This window comes from Brachyhypopomus gauderio, chromosome 8 (assembly GCF_052324685.1).
Source record: "Brachyhypopomus gauderio isolate BG-103 chromosome 8, BGAUD_0.2, whole genome shotgun sequence".
In the NCBI taxonomy this organism is placed as follows: Eukaryota; Metazoa; Chordata; class Actinopteri; order Gymnotiformes; family Hypopomidae; genus Brachyhypopomus; species Brachyhypopomus gauderio.
The window spans coordinates 12652858-12674357 of NC_135218.1; the positions used below are offsets into that span (position 1 = coordinate 12652858).

A 21500-nucleotide genomic window follows, 5' to 3' on the forward strand; every position below is an offset into this window, starting at 1 on the left:
CAAAGTCAAGGAAGTGCTCAAGGTGTAGACGGACCGTCCTCCCTGAAGACGCGCTCGGCGCTGCGGCATGCATCGATCACCGCGATAGGAGCGCGCAGCTGAACTGCAGACGGTAGATGTAGTATAGGAATCAAAGTAAGTTTACTTCACAATCTGAAAAATATATACCTCATACTTTCAGGGCACCATAATGTCTGCAATATTTCAAAGCAAAAAGCATTCTTATGCATAAAGGACTTGACATATCAAATGCAATGACTGGAATCATTAATAAAATTAATTTCGCAAAGCTTGGTCAGGTTTGAAGGGTATGAGAACGTCATGGCAGCAGGGCCACCCAGTGTTTCCATGTCTTCTGTAATTACAACTAGGGAATGACAAAAGAATCATGTTGTTATGAAGCAAATAGCTGCATCCAGGCACATGTTTCTAATCGCCATGTTTCATAGCTATTGTTTTTGTGTCAGGAGTGCAGAAGTATGGGGGGGGGGGGGGGGGGGGGGGGTTTGCTATTGATGTTACTTCAGTATATCCAATTCTCTGATCTCTAGGGATGCATTTTCTTCCCTTTTAATATTTCCTTAACCAACCTAGTCAAGTTTAACCCCAAAAATGAAGGTGGATGTGGATGTCAAGAGTGACCAGCAGCAGCACATACCAGGTGCACACACATCTGAAAGCATGCATGTGCACAGCCACATACCCATGGGTTAGTTTATTGAACTGAACATGATTTGTGTGTGTGTGTGTGTGTGTGTGTGTGTGTGTGTGTGTGTGTGTGTGTGTGTGTGTGTGTGTGTGTGTGTGTGTGTGTGTGTGTGTGTGTGTGTGTGTGTGTGTGTGTGTGTGTGTGTGTGTGTGTGTGATAGTTCCCCCTCTGGAGGCCAGGATACGGTGCAGTCGTGTAACTCTTCCAGTAATAAACGTGGACAGACTGAGGACAGCTAAGCTTCTGGTGGACAGGGCTGTAAAGGTCAATGCATGATGTGTGACCTTTGTGCTCTCACAGATGATGGTGATGGGGTTTATGGAGGTCATGCACGTGACGTCACACTTGATAGGAGGCACTGAGGTTACACCCACTGAGTGGCAGAAAGATTCAGTGGCAGCATTAGTGTGATAGACTGTACAAATAGATTCAGAGTTATAAGATTTTTGATGAATGCTGAAAGCTAAACAAAAGAGAAGCTTACATTAGCATTGGTCTGGTGGTTAAGAAACTGGTCTTGTGACCAGAGGGTTGTGGGCTCTTTTCCCAGGCCCTAGGCCATGACTGAAATACCCTTAAACATGGCACTTAACCCCAACTGCTCCCCTGGCACTGGGTTAGGCTCTAGGTTCCACAGCCCCCCAGTGATCACTAGTGTGCACACTGTAAGTTGCTCTGGATAAGAGCATATGTAAAATGTAGTCAAACCCAGTTCAGACAGTCAAATAACTGTAGATTTTTACATTATTCTTGGAATGCAAGGCATTAAAGTTCACAAGTACAGTGAAAATTGTAACAAAATGCAAATATTTGTTAATTGGTTATTTATACGATTAACAAACAACCAGAATATCCACTGATGTCAGTATTATATTATTATTATTATATTATTATATCTATTATACACCTTACTGCTGTTCAAATAATAATAATGTGTACATTTTTCAAATTAACCTCAAAATATCTGAATTTGGCAGTGTTAATGGTTAATTCCAATCCCTTTTCTTACTCCAAGTATCCTTCCCCAGTTACCCGCCATTGTGAGAGTTTACACATAGGGCAGAATAATGCAGTATTACAGGACATCAAGCCAATGAATTTCTGGTTTTCACTTAAGTGATTTCCACATGTCAGTTTCTGTCTGAACGGTTTCTATAAAAACTTCAAGTACTAACTCAGATTCAGGATCCAAATATGAATGTAGAAGCGGTTGGTAATTCCCTCCTGATGCTGGTGCAGGAGAGGAAGGTCTTCTCACTGCAGGGTCCGTACCCTGTGGTCCGCGCTGCTCTGAGGGCCAGAGGGTGGGTGGAGCGTCGACTTCTACACAACCCCCGAAGGGGTCGTTGCCATGGAGACCAGCAGGCAGAGGGCATGGAAGAGACTGACAGCAGTGATGATGATGATGGTAACAGATTAGTTGTTTGCGCAGGGATATCTTGTCATTTTAAGATTTAAATTTTTGGGATGATGTATCGCGATGACGTCTCGGGATGATGTGTGTATGTGTGAGTGTGTGTGTGTGTGTGTGTGGTAATAACATATAATCCTAAGTACACTCAGAATAGTTATTAGCTAACGACCCTTTGCAATCCCACGGATGACATAACTGTACAGTTTAAGGCCACAAGTGAGACAGATCAAGGACGCTGTCCCTATAGAGAATATCCATCATCACCATGACGTTTTTGTCTCTGTGCTGGTACAGATAAAGTGCAGGATGGAGACAGAGATGACAGTGCTGATGAAGCGTATGACCTCATGGTGAGCGCTGATGCTGTTAATGTCTCATTAACTCACCTTGTTATGGCAGATGTTTTAACAGTAGCAACTGTTTTTCTATTACTTTTCTATAATTTTCTGTAATGTTCTTTATGTATAAAACATTATGTATTTGTCTTATCCCTGTAGTCTCGAATGGTGCGCAATGAGACAACACATTTCTACTGGACAACCAGGAGAGACTCAGTTGACTACCTGTCATTGCAAAAAGACCAGATGACCAATCACTATGCCAGGACAGGGTGCTTCACTACCAAGGTCCTCGTATGCATCAAATAAGTTTCATTCCATTCTGAAACTCACTGCAAACATTCATATATCATATTTCATATATCATGTTCTAATAGCTCTATCTCTCACCATCTCTCTCCCAGGTGGGCTTGTGTACGAGTTTAAGAAATCTGCAGTGGTTTGACTCAACGGATCCTCAAATGTTCTTCCCACGCTGTTACAGATTGGGAGCAGAGGATGAGAAGCACGCTTTTACTGGTCAGCTCCTCTGTCCATCCAGTTCAGAGTCCCACCCACAAGACACATGCAGGTCAATTAGCATTAATTCCTTCCACCTTTCACTCTACAGAGGACTTCAGGCTGACAGCATGCACAAGCCTCTTACAGTATGTTACAGAGACAGCTGGGGGGGTATGGGAGGTGGGCGGAGCAACAGAACTTGATGAGGCTAAACAGGCTCAGGGTAAGACACACGCACATACACACACGTGCACACGCATGAACCTGTTCACAAATACACATTCTTTCTCTGCTTTTATGTAGGTTTTGTTAAGCAGCATAAACTGCAGGCCAGTCAGAGGGTTGGAGCTGGGTTGATTGACACTGCTCTGCATGTATGTCAGGAGTATCTCAATAGTCTAGAACACTGTGACATAGACGTCGCCTTGGAAACTCCTCCTGCCCTCTCAGTGCAGGAGTGGGATGACTTTATTCGTAACTACTACTTAGTTATTCAGTAAGTGCAATATCAATATTTATTTCTTACTGGATGTTTAAATGTTCGTTTAGCCATTTCAAACTTTATATAATCTCTCCATTTTGAGAAAGGTGTGTAAAGTGTTTTACTCTCACTGTCTGTCTTTCTGTCTGTCTCCCGTGTCTATCTCCACAGTGATGGTGTGACGTTAGATCGCTGTACTGAGTATGCAGAGTGCTGTAGATCCATGTTAGTCCAAATGCAGAAGGTCTGTCCACAGCTGGAGACAGATGGTCTCTGTAACATCTGGATTATCAAACCAGGGGCCAAATCACGAGGAAGGGGTGAGCCAAGACTGTGTGTGTGTGTGTGTGTGTGTGTGTGTGTGTGTGTGTGTGTGTGTGTGTGTGTGTGTGCATATTTCAACTGAACGCACACTTGTACTGAGGAGAAAAGTATAAGAATGACATTGGCTGAGGACACTTTGTCATGCTTTATTTGTTCATTGTGTGTGTGTGTGTGTGTGTGTGTGTGTGTGTGTGTGTGTGTGTGTGTGTGTGTGTGTGTGTGTGTGTGTGTGTGTGTGTGCGCGTGTGTGTGTGTAGATATAGTCTGCATGAACAGGTTAGACAAGATGCTGAATTTAGTAGGTAGGGACACATCCCTAATTAAAGACAATAAATGGGTAGTGCAGAAGTACTTGGAGCGCCCTCTGCTGGTTGAAGGCACTAAGTTTGATCTGCGACAGTGGTTTCTAGTCACGGACTGGAACCCCCTCACAGTGTGGTTCTACCGCGAGTGTTACCTGCGCTTCTCCACCCAGCCCTACTCTACACAAAGACTGGACAGGTGGGCAAGAGAATAGGAAATGCACCTAAAAGAGACAGTAATGGAAGATTATGCCTTATCACAATGACCTTCAAAGCTAACTATTACATTACAGATGCTCAAATATAAATATAAACCTTCATGCAAATCTGAATCTGAGCTTTACTGTGTCTTTTCCCATCACCTTATCCTCCTTCTCTCTCTCTCTCTCTCTCTCTCTCTCTCTCTCTCTCTCTCTCTCTCTCTCTCTCTCTCTCTCTCTCTCTCTCTCAGTTCTGTCCATCTCTGCAATAACTCCATCCAGAAGCATTTCCAGCCGAGTGCGAGTCGCGACCCGTCCCTCCCCGCCGAGAACATGTGGTCGTGCACGGAGTTCCGCTCCTGGCTGGCATCCGCGGGCCGTGCTGGTCTGTGGGAGGAGGCGGTGGTGCCGGGCATGAGGGAGGCGGTGGTCCGCACGCTGCTGACCGCTCAGGACGGCGTGGAGCCGCGCAGGGCCAGCTTCGAGCTCTATGGGGCCGACTTCATCCTGGGACGCGACCTGCGACCCTGGCTGCTGGAGATCAACGCCAGCCCCACCATGGCCACCTCCACGGCCGTCACCGCCCGCCTGTGTCCCGCCGTGCAGGAGGACACGCTGCGTGTGGTGCTGGATCGACGATACGACCGCGACGCCCACACTGGAGGGTTCGAGCTCATATATAGACAGGTACACACAGATACCTGCGTTTATTTACCCATTTACACATCCATCTCAGCCAACTAGCAACCCAGACGCATATTCTCAAACCTGTACAGTACTACATGACCACTCTGGAGGAAAAATCTTTAGCCTAAAAAACTTGTTTTGTATTTTGTCCTTCAATGTCTCCAGGCACCCGTAGATGTTCCTCAATACCTTGGTGTTAACCTTCTGGTGGAGGGTGCTCCACTTAGACGCCCTCGTGCCCCTCCCTGTAAAACGTTCCTCCAATCTCGCTACGAGCTTCTGCGCAAAGCCAAGCCTGCTCTTCCCACTGCTGAGCGCACCTCTGGTCAGGAGAACCGATTGGACCAGGCAAAGAAGGTCACCCCCCCACCCAAGCTCACAGTGGAGCCAACTTTGACCTTTCAGCCCATGTTGGAGAAGCGGCACAGACTGGCTGCACCCTCCTCATCCTGTCCTCTTCCCAAACTTTCCGAGCGCTCTCCTCTCCACGCTTCGCGCGTCCGTCTCCGGGTACGCGGTGAGCAGGCCGTCGCTGCCACCCATGCCCGTCGCGCCAACGTGCTCTCCATCACCCGCCTCAGTCCATCACTGGATATCATCAGTCTACGGCCCAGGCCAGCCAATCAGAGCACGCACCCCTCCTCGCGCTCCACACAAACCGCCCACGTCTCTTGTCCAATCCTACGCATGCATCGGTACCTATCACTGGTTCACCAGCATCATGTGGACAACTACAGAGATGAAGAGCCCCAAAAGAGTTGAGCTAAGTGACTGAACAGACTGACCTTTAGATGTGAATCGGCAGGTTGACTTTGTGAAGTCGGAATGCACAGATTTTGGGGAAGGGTTAGTTAGCATGCAATACAGAGGCATTCAAGGAGAATTACTTTGGCCCTGTCTGCTTTAGGTGGGAATTTGGGACCTGGGGAAGTTAATTTGCTTTTTATGGCCTTAATGAGATGAGAATGTCACGGCCAGCTCCGCCCCCTCCTGTCAATCTTGTTGCTGGTTCCCTTTATTCTCTGTCTCCCTGTCATGTTTTGGTGTTCCATGCGCTTGTCAGTTTGGTCCATCCTTCCTATATGTAACGCCACCCTCTCCATAGTTCCCACCTCTTTCTAGTTAGCTTGAGTATTTGAACCCGGTCCTGTCCTGGTTGAAGTTAAAATGAGAATGCTGATTGAAATCATTTCTAGTTTAGAACTCTCGTTTATGTAATTATAAGGAATTGTCCCAGTGTGACCTCCCTGGTTTTGATAATAAGAATACCATAATATATAATGGGAACTTCTGATTTATTGCTAAATTAAAATTGAGAAGATAATTATAAATAGTATGTATATTTTGTTAATATTTTCTTTTTTCTTGTATTCATATTTTTAGAAATTATTCGTTTTAAAACATGAAATTACTAGGCAAAATGTTCTGCACAATTATTCTTATTTTAATAAAATATGGACCACTAGAGGACGCCAATGAGTATATGTTTAATTTCCCATATTTTTCCTCTGTCTTTCTCTCTTTCTCCCCCTCTCTCTCTTTCTCTCTCTATATTGTTGCTTGGGGTTACTGTCACTACAGTAAATGGATGTTGGTGGTTTAGAATAGCTCAGCTAATTCAAATGCATCTCACGTCCAGTTATACTCCTGCTCACCTTTTCAGAGTGAAGAAATATGCAAAACACTGTCTTGTTATTTAATGTGCTCTGGACTGCAAATGCAATTACAAATGATAAGAAATATAAAAATATATAGTCTCATATAAAATAATTTTGGGCTTTAGAAATAAAACATAAAACTAAAAATTTTATCACAAAAATAAAAATATTTGACCTTAAAACATCAGTATTTGTTGGGACAATTTGTTATATGTTAAAGAATAGAATAGAATGAACAAGCAGATAAAAGTGCAACAAGCATTACAAGCATTTATACCAGATTAACCAAGTTCACACTGTCCTACATGTCCACATACAAGCATTTACACCAGACAAACCCAGTTCACAGTGTTCTACATGTCCACATACAAGCATTTATACCAGATAAACCCAGTTCACAGTATCCTACATGTCCACATACAAGCGTTTATACCAGATAAACCCACAAAAAACTTTATTTTGTTTTGTTACTAACAAGACATATTTGTGTGCAGTGGCACGTCCTTCCTCCTGTAAGCTGAGTTGGCTGAGTGAATGTCCAGCACTGGAGGCTATGACCTGTGGGCTTAAGAAGGGCACACTGATGAGGGTGAGATGACCAACAGCTGGAAGGGGCGTGTCAATTGGATTGGAATGAGTGGGCATGTGCATGAGTGTGTGTGTGCATGGGTGTGTGTGTGTGGGTGGGTGTGTGTGTATGCATGGGTGTGTGTGTGTGTGTGTGTGTGTGTGTGGGTGTGTGCATGGGTGTGTGCATGTGCATAGGTGTGTTCATGTGCATCTCCCTCACAGGCTGGGACCGACCTACCGTGACAGGTTACCATTGTGTCAGTCTATATTTGAAAGTCCCACAGAATCTTAGCTCGGTCATTTTCCACCACCTTCAGCGGTGTATCCCACTTTGACCTTGGAACTTACTTAGCACAGATCTTTTTTCTGGTGTGGTAGATCCCAGCCTTTATTGATCTTGTATTCAGAACTTGTTCCTGTGTTGCCATGATTAGTGATGTCCATGATGTCTGTCTTTTAGTCCAGCCTTTTCTAGTCACCGGTAGAATTTCTCCATATCATCCACTTCCACCATTTGTCGGTGGCACGTACTGTGCAGGGGTTTATCTTCCCATGATGAATCATCATTCCCATCCTCCTCAGGTTTCTGCTGTCTGAGGTACTCACTTCATCACTTAGGGCTCTTCTTGGTGTTCTCCTGGATTTTGGTTGGTTTCATCCTGGACAGTGCTTCTGGAGCTCACAGTCCTCTGCCTTCTTCTGCTGAGTTCACAGTCTCACAGTTCTGGATCTGGGGTGAAGCCCTCATGCATGGTGAGGAGTTCCTGTGTCTTGATGTCACAAGCTGGAGGAGTGGCTCCAACAGACCCCAGGAAAAGCACCTGAGATCTCTGTCCAGGACTATGAATCTCCCAGGTCTCCAGCTTGAATACGTGTGTGTGTGTGTGTGTGTGTGTGTGTGTGTGTGTGTGTGTGTGTGTGTGTGTGTGTGTGTGTGTGTGTGTGTGTGTATGCATATACAGTATATACATATTGTCCTCTATTGCTCCATTTCCTCTGGCATGCTTAAGCTGTTAAGCTGTAGGGTGCTGAGTGATGACTCTCTAAACCCTTGTTCTCACATTTGTCTGAACTTTCCCTGCGACAAGAATTTACACAGCATGGGTTTGTGCATGTACATATATTGTGCTCATAGGATGCGGCCTCTTCATGTTCCGTGAACAGCTATGTCTGTCACTATATAGCTGACTGCAAACAGAATTCCACCAGTCATCATCACTGCCTGTCTTCACTTTTCCTCATTCCATGAGCCAAGTGGAAGTCACTAATGGAATGTAAGCTAGATTTAAATATATTGGAATGGCAGGTCAGTGAACCCTCAAAATGGAGAAACGGAGAAAGGGCATACAACAAAAGCCTGGAAAGAGAAAGAAAGGGGTGGGTAATAAAGTGAATGAGGTAAAAGGGTCTAAAATAAGCCTTTAAGGCTTCTGGACACACCCTCTGAATACCTACCTGTCCAAGTGACGAATGACAACATGACCTGAAAGACAGATATATAGGTAGATAGAGAAAGAGAGAAGGATGCCGGGGAGAAAATTAGAGGGTTTCCATGAGAGGGACTAAATACAGAGATGGACAGAATCCTCAAATATTTTATACTTAATATGGTAACTGGTTATAACAAAGGGTTATAACAAAAAGGTGTATCACTTGTATACTGCTCTGCTTTCAATTGACCAGACATGAAATTACATTATTTCATCTGCATGATGCTTTTGTGGACTGGATTGCTTCTCCAACATCAAATTGGTCTACATCAACGGACATGAGACGATTTGTCGCTGCTGTCTCAGAGAACCACAACTAGTTTGATACATCTACCTTAATGTTTGTTCTTGATGTTGCTATCAACTACATCTATCACTATATAGCCCTCTTCATCCATCACTACTATGGGTAGTAGCAATTGTGTCAGTCTATATCAGACAGTCCCACCGAATCTCAGCTTGATCTTTTTCCACCAACAGTGACTCCAACAGTTTGAATTCTGAATGTATTTTAAATAAATCATGTAGGATCTAGCATAATTGCCTTTCCCATTTGAATTAATTACCTTTAGTTCCATGTAGATTCTACATGTGGACACTGGCAGCAGATCCTGAGGAAATGTTTTAAAATTTTTGAATCTCAGCAGTTTTTTAATTCTGCACATATCCAGTGATTCTACTTGTCATTGTCAACTGAGCTACCCTGCAATTTATCAGGGAGAAAAAGAGCAAGAGTCCAGTTGGACTGCCAGACAGCAAAGAAACAGAGTAGCATGCCAGTATGGGCCGAAACCAATCCAGGGCTGATAGAGGAGATCTTCTGCTCAATCAACAACTCTTCTGAGGTCACCTGGGAAAATGGGAATGGTGTCATTGCACACGCAGACTGACTCCATAGATGTAGACGCCCTTTAAGCACCTCTCCGTAAACACGCTCGCTCAAGTCTCCTGTGTTCATGTGTGGGATGAGAGTGAGTGACATCACAACTCTCCAAACTCAAGCATGGAGTGATTTAGTAATGCTGCTCCTTGTTTTCAAGCCAACATCTGCCTCACCATTGCCTACTTACACCCCCTACACGTGTGTGTGTGTGTGTGTGTGTGTGTGTGTGTGTGTGTGTGTGTGTGTGTGTGTGTGTGTGTGTGTGTGTGTGTGTGTGTGATAAAGAGCCAGAAAATAACATGCAGCAAGAATGTGGTGTCACATATGTGTGACATATCCGTGTGATGTGTGATGCACACCCTGGTAGCATCTGCAGCACAGTGCAATTCTGGAATTTTCTCACGCATTTTGTCCCAGATCACATATATTTTTTGCTCGTTAATGCTTCACCGTACTCAAATTTCACGTCGCTGGACAGGCATGTTGAAGCTAGTTCAGCTAAAGAAACAAGAAACCTCATGAAAACCATTTACAGTGATGTTCTTGGTTTATATTGGGTAGCAAATGTTTATTTTTTTCAGAACTGTGTATATATAATTCTATGAGTAGATTTAACTAAATGCTGGGTAGAGCTTAACATTAATTTTAATCAGTTTAATCAGTTTATATGAGTATTTTTCTGAGGTATTTCTTTTGAAATTTACGTAGTTATACATACTACAAACATATTTCACTGACCTCTGGTTACATACATGTAAACACTTAGAATTCAGTTTATTTGGTTGAGTGTGTAGGCTGAGAATTCCAGAGAGCAGGTGATAGGGAAAATTACATTTGAGATGGATACCCTCTAGGCTTAGATTCCAGATGAGTGTGGACAGATGCTTGGGTGTGGTGCAAATGTGTAAATGTGCGTGTGAAAGAGAGGAGGGGTTGGACAGACACTTGAAAAGATCTTCTTCCTGTATTTATCATAGAAGCCTGTGGTAGGCTTACCCTGTGTAGCTAAGTGAACTTGATAAAGACACAACCCAAACACTACAAATAAAAGTTTTAAGATGTAAATACTAGACATTGTGAAGTTTTGTTTTGGACTCCATTTTTGTTCCATTGCATTTGAAAACACTGATTCGTTTCACACTGATCAGTAGAAGTGAGTTTCATATGTTGTGATAGGAGCCCCTACAGATGTTACAGATGTGTAAATAAAAAGATTGACATCCACTGATATACATTGTTTATCCCTCACATTAATTTTGCCTTTTTATTTTAGACAAATTAAACTCAAAACTCACGGTGAAGGTTTTAGTTAGTGACTGGACAACTGCAGTGACAAATATAGTATAATAACGTTAAGCACAGTACCAGTCATCGCTTTAATGATCGTGAAACATTGCTACAAGCAGAAATCGCGCGTATCACAAATTGCCACTCACTCAAAAACCGATTGGCTGAAATGTCTGCGGGCATGCACCTCGCTCCTGGATTTGATCTGCGCTTTGTCAGCCACAGAAAGCCAACCTCAAGGAATAAAGGAAGGGAGAAACCCGGAATGCCGAAGGAAGTCTTAGCTGCAGGCGTCCCAACAAGTCTGGGCTACAGCGCGGGAGCTTCAGCTGTTGAGGGCGACAGCAGCAGCGCTACTGAAAGATCACTCGGTATCCACACGGAACTGCTCGTGCACGTGAGTGCTCCCCGAACTGAACTTTTGACACTGGTTAGTGATGGGCAGGTGCTGATATTCTCGCTAGCAAATGTAAAACAGTGAGGTCCATCTTTCTTAGAGTCTCAAACTCCAACTCCGTGGATTATGCCTGAAGAGAGTTGAGTTGTTTTCCACCTATCTGGATCACCACCTCCTCATCACCGGTAAGTTATATCTTAAACAGTCTCATGCCCTGTGTTCATGATAGAGATGGATAGGTGACATGGGTGAGCTTGGCGTCAGTGGTAAGAAGACAAATAATTTATGGGATTCATTTAGGAACCATAATGGAATGCTTCAGATATTACACCATTTGGGATCCATATGTAGATTGCTTTAGATATCTATTAAAAGCTTCGGTAGTTTCTGTCACAGCAATAAACAGTTGTCAGATCTGCCAGAGATGGTTTTTGTCCAAAATACATGCGATTTGTGTGATCTTTTCATTGAATGTTTAACTTTTAAATAAGAAAATATAACTTTTTAGAAAGACATTTATCCTCAAGCAAGCAGGTTGTTGTGAGCCTAAATGAAAATATTGAATTGTGTACAATGTTTGTAGGGTACTCATATTCTCAATATTATTTATTACATTTCATGTTATATTGAACTCAAATGGATTGCCATGCGGTGTCATTTAACGTGTTTGAATAACTAAATGTGATAATGTTCAGACATGTCTGTTTCTTAGTGGGCTAGTAACCTTATATCTTTTGTAACGTTTCACTCCCCTATAATTATTCTTATGAGGGTTGGTCTCTTTTAGCAATACTGTCTCATGATGAAATGATGGAATCATCGCCAGTGTTATAGACCGTTTGATTTATATTGTTTACGCTGTTATAATGATGGATTAAACCAGTGCATGTCGGGTTTTGGTTTTGTTCCAGATTCACCAGAATAAAAGATAGAGTGATATAATATTAAGAGTTTTGCATTGTCAACAAGAGATAATAATGAGGTAAAGAAATTAGTGAAAGAAGAGTAGGCCTATCAGAAAAGGATGAGTTGATGAAGTAAGTTTTGTAGTGAAGAAGAAAGGCAACATATAAAGCAAGGAATGATGCATGTCTGTTTGTGTATTAAAATGTATTATAAATGTGTTTTGTAATCTAGGGGATGCAGAGTGTCCTGTATTTAGTCTTTCCAAAGCTCTGCGCTTTTCTTCAAAATCGGAACAGTAGGCGGGATCATGACCTTAGCTGAACCCTGTGATTCGTCACTTTGGATATCTCACACTCTGATAGGCCAGGCCTGGATGGCTCTGTTGTACTGGAGGCCTGCTGAGCATGCATTTCAGATCTTTACTCTGTGGGTGTGCGTAACTCTTTCCTGTGTTTATCGCTACTGAGGTCAAATGATTGGAAATATTGTTTTAATCATTGTATAGAACTGGTACAGGAATCATCCTGTAGGAATAATCATATAGGAATGGTAATATAAAATTCACAATCTAATGATGTGTTATGTTAATGCCTCGTTTCTGTTCAGTGTTTGGGCATGCTATGTCCACACTTGGCCTTGGCTGACCTGTTTAACATCTGTGTGAACTGTGTGGTTTGCAGGGCATCTGTATATCATTTCTTCTGACTGGGTTACTTCCTTTAAATGTGTTTAGTCATACAGTTTTGTAGGATCCGTCAGTTGTTTATGTCTGTTTCCAAGTGTTCTTCTCTTTTGTTATTCATTCAGACGTTCTGTGTCTCACTCACTCATTCAAAAGGTGCATGTTGGACAAGAAGGCAAATTGCTCCTCTCCCTCTTAGTCATTTGTGGTGAATAATCTGTTCTTGCTGTTTCTAATAAGCAGTTTTGGACTCAATGCTTCTAGAGGGCAGCAGAAACTTTTGTTGTGGTTTTCAGAATTTGTTCTTATACCTGTGTTTCCTGTAACATTGAATTATGGGTCATTGAACTTTTAAGGTCATTTGCATCATTACCATTATTCTTTACATCAGAATGTGAATCATAATTTCAATTTTCTATTCAGAATTTCATTATTTTTACTCAAATTGCATGAATGAGTTGTATGAATGAAACTTTTAACTAGGTTACCACTATCTTTCAGCCACCAGCCATGTAGATTTGTCAGATACTATAGAGGCATAGAACAAATTTCTATTCAGTGATGATTTGGAAGATTGAAATGCTGTATGCTCTGTGCAATTTATAATGTATACATGTTCAGTAACTAAATGTCAAGACACACCCCTCAGTGAAAGGCCTCTTGATCTTGGTGATAAATGTAATATGTGGTATGGTTGAATGCAGTGGTTTAAATCTCAACAGGGGGCTGTAGTCTTGATCATCAAATTTTGTATTTTCATAGTGTGAGGTCTGAATTCAGACTATCTACAGTTATGTTTAGTAATAAACACAGCACAGCCCCAGCCAGTATGTCCCTAACCCTGGTATGTCTGAATGTGACTGTGTGTGTGTGTGACTGTGTGTGTGTGTGTGTGTGTGTGTGTGTTCATTTCCTTTGACTCGTTCCCTTGACCTGGAGCTCTCTTGTTCACCCACTCTCTGTTTTGATTTCTCTCTACTTCATATATTTATCTGCAGCATGTAAGGCACATTTTACAACAAACTGAATCACACAATCTCATTATAAATTCTTTGGCAGAATATGGCTTTTCACAGATGCCATGCAGATTATTTTGCTGCTCTTGATTTAAGATGAATTGCAAAGCCAGCAGTTTTAATGGACCTGTGTTCTTCAAAGTGTATTTTATATTTATTAATATATTTTATTATTGTATATTATTGTTATTTATCTTTATTTTCATTTAATTGTTAACCTTTTCACTTTTTTGTGTCATGGTTTCACTCATCCTGTGTCTTTTTGCTTTTATCCTTCCATCCTCTCCTCTCAGTTGAGTCCCCCTTCAGGCTATTAGTCCACTGTGTGTTACTGTGTTTCATCCTGCACTTATCCTCCTGTTATTTACTATCATCCCTCCTACTTTTTACACTGGCAGTCCTCGTCTATGTCTTTGTTTATTTTAATTTATTTTTTTAAGGTTGCATTTATCATCATTTTGATTGATTCCTCCACACATTTGCTGACCTTTACATTTTATTTTCCAAGCTAGAGGCACGGAATGAGCTACATAACGAGATAAGTCACAAATTTGGAATGCTGTTAAGTGGACTAATAGTGGCAGACTCTTTGCAGACTCTTTTAAACTGTGTGTATTCTGCACATTGTGGTGGGATTTTCTCAGGATTTCTGCTGCAGCAGGGTTCTAATCCTTGTTTTGTATTGGTTTTCCCAAGTGGTGTCATTCTCTGCCTTTAATAGTCGTTCTCTTTTATTTCACATATGCTTCTTGCTGAGTGGGGGCTGAGCCTGGATCCTGTAAAATAAAGCGCGCGCGCGCACACACACACACACACACACACACACACACACACACACACACACACACACACACACACACACACACACACACACACACATGTACTTGCTCAGTCAGGGAGGTGGGTCTCTGCATTGTTCACTCCAGGTGTGCACTCCTTAACAAATCTTGCTAAAACTGCACATTATAGAACTGCTCTTAATGCAGAGGCTTTAGAGATGAACTGGAGCTCCACCATGTAGTCTTGTGTGTGATTTAGTGTTGGGTGCTGATATATTCATAGCTGGAAAACCCCAATGAGCCAGATAAAAATAAATTTTAAGTTGCTAACTTAATATATTACTTTTGTGTTAAACTATCTTGTATGTCTATTTTTAGGTACTTAACATAAGGTTGAGATATAGGATTTATGGGTCTGTGTCATAGGGATTGCGTTCAATAAATAACATACTTCAAAAAGCAGATTGCATTTTCTGAACAGATGAGGAGATTTACGATTTTGGACTTAAAACAGACTGGCGTCAGTTTTTTTGGGTTAAAGATCAGGTGAAAGTGTGTGTGCATGTGTTTAAGTGTGTGTATTTGCATTTACTACTTTATTCCCTCAATGACATTTAGCCACACTATTTTTTGAGACATACTTCTGTATAGAAGAAATCAAAGAGATTGAGTCCTTTTCCCCAGAGAGCAGAGTCTGGTAATAATCTGCACAGATACTTATTATACTTCTCTGACTCATATGTTTGAAGTTTGTGCAAGCGTGTGTGTGCTCGCATGTATATGTGTGTATGTGTGTATGTGTGTGTGAGTCTATGAAGCTGTTCAACTGTCCTTGCACTGTGGATGAACAGACTATTGTCAGAAAAGTCCAATCCCAGTGTTCACAGGCCATTTCCTGAAGCACCCATGCTGCCTTGATACAGATCCAGACTCTAGTCCATGTCACATTGTAAAAGCAGGTTTTAAACTACGCCATAGAACTGACTCTGCTCTATTTATCTACTCTGCTTCAATATCGCCTGTGATTTACTCCTCACTGTTGACTCTGGAAGTGTGTTGTGTCTAGTCCAGATATTAGTGTTGTCTGCAACTTTGTTGGACCATGTGAAATATCATATTGGCATCCAGGGTACTGTACTGAGGCGTCATGTTCTGGTGGTTAGAGAACTGTGATTGGAGGGTTACTGGTTTGATTCCCAGGCCCTAGATCATGACTTAACTGATCCCTGGGTGCAGGGCTAAGGCTGCCCACCCCTCTGCCCACCACCACTCAATTCTGTATCACACTCAACTAGTGTGTGGGTGTGTGTGTTCGTGTGTGTGTGTGTGTGTGTGTGTGTGTGTGTGTGTGTGTGTGTGTTCGTGTGTGTCTGTGTGTGTGTGTCTGTGTGTTCTCACTGCACAGATGAGTAAATGTGGAGCATTAATTCCCATTGGGGTGAAAATCCCTACTGACAATATGTCATATTATTTGTATAACAAAACGTTTTCTGTTAAGATTAGTAACTTTTTCTCATGTTTCTTCTTTCTCTCCTCCTTAGCTCACTTGGCCTTACAACGCTGTTTTTTGTACCGGTACATGTTATACCCTCTAGGGTGCATTTTCCAGAAGTACCATATTTTACATCATTGCTGTGCAGATGACACACAGTTGTATCTTCCATTTATTATCTCACTGGGGTGATAATAGCTCAGTGCATGTTATCTTCAACTGCTGGAGTTCTCAGTTTCTGTGAAGGACTAACAGATTGTTGGTTCAAATAAATCAATATGTAATATCCTCTGTGTGTGTGTGTGTGTGTGTGTGTGTGTGTGTGTGTGTGTGTGTGTGTGTGTGTGTGTGTGTGTGTGTGTGTGTATGTGTGAAACAGTGGGCATTGTACATAGGTTCTGAAGATGTGGCATTGGAGTCTGGTGGTTGCTGTGTTGATATCTTTTCCACACAATTCTACAGCTCAAGGTGAGCAATTATAAAGCCATGGAGCACAAATCCAGGAACATTAGGATAACTAAGACTTATAAGCCTCATCATAATCAGCATAATCTCAAAACCCACAACAGAGAAAGCTAGAGATTCTCCATTCCAAACTCACAATTGACGTTTTCACACTTAACATAAACACCCTCATTCTCAGCATGTTGTCATCAAACAGTTGTAATGAATGGGCGAGTTGATGAGATCTTTTACACATAGTGTATATGTGTGTTATTTTTACTCATGGTGAATATGTGTGTTATTTACATTACTGAGGTGATAATGTTCCTCGTGTTTTCCTTTGGGTATTGCTAAAGAACTATTCTGAGTGTCTGTGTGTCTACGTTATACTGTCATTATAAAAACCTTTCTCCACATGCAGGCCAGTGTGATAATGTTGGTGCAGCGGATGTTGTGTTCCTGGTGGACGGGTCGTCCAGTATCGGGCGTGCCAACTTTGTGTTGGTGAAGACTTTCATGGCAGGGATTGTCAAACCCTTCGCTGGGGCAGTGGGGCCTTCTGGCATTCGCTTTGGAGCTGTGCAATACAGTGACATAGCAAGGTGCCTCTATGTGTGTGTGTGTGTGTGTGTGTGTGTGTGTGTGTGTGTGTGTGTGTGTGTGTGGGTGTGTCTGTGTGTGTCTGTGCATGTTTGAAAGCATGTGTTAGTTCTTTGAGACTAATTTTGTAATCAAATTAATCTTAGGATTAAACTACAATTATACTAAATAAGTTGGGTTTAGCAGTTGCCAGGGGAACATGTTTTTTTTACTACAAAACTACCCTTAATCCGTGTTAAACGTGCCTGAATGATAAAGATCTTGGCATTGTGAGGTTCTCTGGGATTACATTCGTATGTGGTCTCCTTTATGGGTTTGTTTCAATTCGTTGCCATTGTCAGGGAGGAGTTTACCTTCACTACGTATGCTGCTGGCCCAGAGCTGGTGAATGCTGTGGAAAACCTCAACTACAAAGGTGGAAACACACGCACGGGTGCTGGCCTCAAGTATATAGCAGATCACTTCTTCAGCCCCAGCACCATCAGAGATGTGCCCAAGGTGAACTCTCATAGCTCATGGTGTTACATATTCTTAAGGGAGCGTAATGAGGATAAGCTCTTAATTTATGTAGAAAGTACGTATAATTCAGAAGGGAGTATATTTCCTTTATATAATAATGTAATAATAATGTGATAATGCTCTACTGGTATGATATTTGGGTAAATGCTACTGTGCTTTGCAGGCACATCGGTCAGTGTGGACTTTTATTTAGTCGTCATCTTTGTTTAATGTAACATTAACCTTGAGATGCTGCTGTTGCTTTCTGGCTTAGTGCATTACCATGAAACCCGTGGAAACGTTTCTTTCTCATTCTGTCAAAGATCGTTATTCTCATCACGGACGGAAAATCGCAGGACAATGTGCAGGAGCCGGCCCAAAAACTTCGTGGCCTGGGAGTCCGTATATTCGCCGTGGGTGAGGACTGTACCATGGATGGGTTTTCCTGGGTCTTTTTACTGCTTTATTATAATATTTATTTCATTTTAGCTTTAGCTATTTCATTACTATTCTTCCTCTCTTTGTCTTCTTGTCTCTTTCTATATTAGGTATAAAGAGTGCCGATCAGAAGGAGTTGACCCTCATTGCTTCACCTCCTCATAGTGAATTCACCTCCTTTATTGGGAACTTTAGGGGCCTCAGCTCTCTACTGCCCCTAGTGTCACCACGTGTATGTGCTGCAGCTGGAGGCTCCTATTCGAATGACGGTATCCTCAGTCTGTTTACACTCAATAACTTGTTAAAAAGTTGCAACCAATTATTGCAACACAGACAACTAATTATCTTTGTCTGCTTTTGTTCACAGGTGACTTCAATGGGCCATCTAACTTAGAGTTTTCAGATGAGACCACCGATTCAATCAGGTTTCGTTGGACACCTGCTGGGGGCCCTGTAACTAGCTATGTCGTTCAGTACACTCCTCTTTCTAGTTTGGGTCAGCCACTTGGAGCAGAACTGCGTCAGGTAAGAAAAATATATCCCAGCTATATTGTTGTTAGTATATTTGTGCATGTTAGTGTGCTTGTGTGTATATATGTGCGTGTGTCTGTGTGTACTGCAGATGTGCTGTAGCACACTGCAGATATTTCTCTTGTGTAGAGAGATGTGCTTGTAGCAATTTCAGAGCTCCTACATCTGTTACCTTTGTGGTGAAGTGAAAAATGTGGTGAAATGATGTTGAAACATCCTCGATCATTCTTGTGATTGTACATTTATGTGTTGTGGCAGGTAGGTGAATTATACATGAGCACTCAGGTCTTGTAGATCTGTACATCATAACATTTCCTGGCAGTGTTGACCTGAAGGTGAACATATGTAGTGCGTGGCTGCATGTGTTTGCATTGTGTTGCATTACTCAAACGCTGCCCCTGTTCTCATAAGCTGCTAACTTTCCTTGTTGACTATCAGGAGACGGTGCCAGCCAGCCATCAGACCTATGTGGCCAAGAATCTGCGGTCAAACACAGACTACCTGGTCTCTGTTCTCGCCCAGTATCCTAACAGTGAGGGAGAGACTGTGTCTGGCAAGGCCCGCACCAGTAAGACAAACAAGCACATGGGTTGCATCTTGTAGAGTGTGCACATTCGCACACATGTCCATGCATGAAATACAGAAAGCACAAACACTGAAAGCTTCCAGACAGAGCGGCGTACACAGCACAAAGGCTCTTTTCTCATTCTTCCTCTCACCGCACACTCACAGGGTCTCTGCCGGGAGTGGCAACCCTGCGGCTGGTGCAGGCTGGCTTCTTCACCTTGGCCCTGGCGTGGGGCGCGCCCTCCGGGCCCTTACAGGGCTACAGAATCACGTACGGACCCAGAGGTAACGCACACCCACACACACCCACACACAGTTAAGTCATCTAAATCATTTTGCCTGCTTCTTAATCTTTCACCAGCTCTTTAATGAGGCAGATCCCCCAAGTTGATTGAGGAGAAAAGAAAAGAAAAGAAAAGAAAAGAAAGGAGAAAAGTAAAGAAAAAAAGGAAATGTAGGGTAGCACTCAGAATAAAAGTGGAAGTGAGGAAGTGAAGAAGACAAAGTTAAGGAGCTCACATAGAAAGAGATAGATGGGAATCTGCAGGTACAGCAAGGCAAGCAACTCAAATTGATGAATACTGTTGCGTAGTGTTGCGTAGTGTTGCGTGGTTGGAGTAATGTCTTTTGATTATTCTGTCAACAACTTTAATGGCACACATGACTGTCATGTATGAAATATGTATATAAATGAAGATGAATGTGTAGAAAGAATCTGTGAAAATCCCTCTATAGAGGTTGTAAAAACATAATTTCCTTCATTTTCTTTTGGTCTGGCTCCTAGTAAGTCTACAGGCTCCTGAATCTACAGCTTCCTTAATCTGCAGTTTCTTGGGGAGCTGTGATTAAGGGAAGCCAGAACAGACAGCTAGACAAGATCCCTCTAGCCGCCAGTCCACACAATCCCATCTGTTTGGAGTAGACACATAAGCAAGGGAGATGGAAATAAGAACTTTATTTACACAGTAAACTTCTCCTGTCTGGTATGTTAGTGAAGACACACATGCACGTAGGTTTCCATGTCGAGCCGTGAATACATTTGTCGGACTTGGCCCAGATGCATTGGAGCCAGACAGAAGGGTTGGAAACTACATCCTGATGCTGCAGGCCTTTCTTATGTACTACTTGGAGAAAATGTCCGTCATGGCAGGGACTCGTGAACCAGTAACACAATGGGTTGCAGTGCAGTGCTTTGCTATCTGTGGCAGAGGCACAATCCTTACGGCACAGTGACGGTGAGGAACAGGATCTTCTCAGTGATGCTCCTGTAGAAGGCGTTGAGGATGGGGTTCACATGCCCACCTTCTTCAGTTACTGTTGAGCTGTTGACACCACGGAGCAGGTGTTGAGAGGCCGTAGGAGGTTGTCCATGATGCACTGAGTCCACAGTAGTACTGCTGAGATGCTCTAGGATCAGAATGTAATCCACAGCCAGCACTTATGTTTCACCAACATTTATTCACCTCTCCTGACTCACCTCCTCCGTGTAAACGCTCTCATCATCGTTTATGAGGCATGATTGATGGATGGATTGATGATGTCATGGTTGAGTCATGGTTGAGTAGGACTGAAGTGGAGGAGTAAGGCGCCAGTCTTTAAAGGTAATGTAGCAGAAAGGTTTGTTCGCATCACCCAGAGTGCTGCTGGGAGCTTTGCATGGGCTTGTCTGCCGGTTTTTATTGGTCACAGCATCAGATCACCAACAGGATGTGTGATACTCACTATTGCTTTGGTGCTGGGTGCTTTAACACAGGCATATAAAGTGTTACCAAAGAACTTCTACATTCTAGCTCCTTAAACAGTGTATTTGGCCTTATACATTCCATTCACATCCACATTTTAAAAATCTGAGCGGAAAACACCCCTACATGTTCAGTACCTGCTCCAGTGATGGGGATTGTCAACTCCACTGACGTGTTCAGGAAGTTGTTTCAGGGTGCTCGTGTTGTGCTTTTTATAGCCTGGCTGGAACGTGTTAGAGATACAGGGTGTGGCTCTTATAGTGTTTGAGTTGGCAGATTTAATAGGTTGGGGTTAGGCATGTCTCTGTATTTAATCAGCTGGAAAGACTTTTCAGGCCAGTAAAAAAAATGTCTCAACCTGTTTCACTGTCTGTCACTGGGATGTGCAGATGACTGGTGTCTCATTCAGGGCGGGGACATTTCCCTCCATCTCTGGGCAGAAGCACTTTGTGTTTCTGAATGGTGCGTAGGGTGTGAGCCTGATTTTCCATGATGCCTCCTGTGAGCTTTACACGCCATGCCCACACAACCCCGAATCTCTTTGATCATGTTTTTTCTGTAAAG

At 42.7% G+C, this 21500-nt stretch overlaps 2 protein-coding genes across 6 annotated transcripts in view; both read left to right on the top strand.

Moving 5' to 3' along the window:
• Window positions 1-6292, top strand: ttll3 (tubulin tyrosine ligase-like family, member 3). Of its 2 annotated transcripts, none has more exons than XM_077014568.1 (13): window positions 1-135; window positions 552-661; window positions 870-973; window positions 1949-2117; window positions 2418-2473; window positions 2621-2749; window positions 2866-2980; window positions 3072-3185; window positions 3266-3458; window positions 3615-3763; window positions 4025-4268; window positions 4521-4956; window positions 5122-6292. In XM_077014568.1, the coding sequence occupies exons 2-13, from the start codon at window positions 613-615 to the stop codon at window positions 5716-5718; spliced, it is 2355 nt and encodes a 784-aa protein (XP_076870683.1). In that variant the 5' UTR covers window positions 1-135; window positions 552-612; the 3' UTR covers window positions 5719-6292. The 2 variants fall into 2 exon arrangements, with proteins under 2 accessions (XP_076870683.1, XP_076870682.1); XM_077014567.1 differs by having other exon boundaries at window positions 595-661.
• Window positions 6293-11085: 4793 nt separating this feature from the next.
• The window catches only part of col7a1 (collagen, type VII, alpha 1), a 54666-nt gene continuing 44251 nt past the window's right edge, over window positions 11086-21500 (top strand). Inside the window, exons 1-10 of one of the 4 annotated variants that reach the window (XM_077014573.1) lie at window positions 11086-11241; window positions 11342-11426; window positions 16496-16584; window positions 16982-17162; window positions 17502-17658; window positions 17982-18075; window positions 18207-18365; window positions 18464-18621; window positions 19066-19195; window positions 19360-19479. In XM_077014573.1, the coding sequence (XP_076870688.1) occupies window positions 16521-16584; window positions 16982-17162; window positions 17502-17658; window positions 17982-18075; window positions 18207-18365; window positions 18464-18621; window positions 19066-19195; window positions 19360-19479 (1063 nt within the window). In that variant the 5' untranslated portion in view covers window positions 11086-11241; window positions 11342-11426; window positions 16496-16520. Of the gene's footprint in view, window positions 11427-12596; window positions 12697-16495; window positions 16585-16981; window positions 17163-17501; window positions 17659-17981; window positions 18076-18206; window positions 18366-18463; window positions 18622-19065; window positions 19196-19359; window positions 19480-21500 lie in introns of those variants that run through there. The other 3 variants (XM_077014575.1, XM_077014572.1, XM_077014574.1) reach the window with 3 other exon arrangements.

What these genes read in the sequence shown, in the direction of transcription:
- ttll3 (XM_077014568.1), top strand. Translation starts at nt 613, where the DNA reads ATGAAGGTGGATGTGGATGTCAAGAGTGACCAGCAGCAGCACATACCA. An exon ending in CCAGCAGCAGCACATACCAG is followed by an intron (nt 662 to 869) that starts GTGCACACACAT and finishes TGTGTGTGATAG; the next exon opens with TTCCCCCTCTGGAGGCCAGG. An exon ending in TCTACACAAAGACTGGACAG is followed by an intron (nt 4,269 to 4,520) that starts GTGGGCAAGAGA and finishes TCTCTCTCTCAG; the next exon opens with TTCTGTCCATCTCTGCAATA.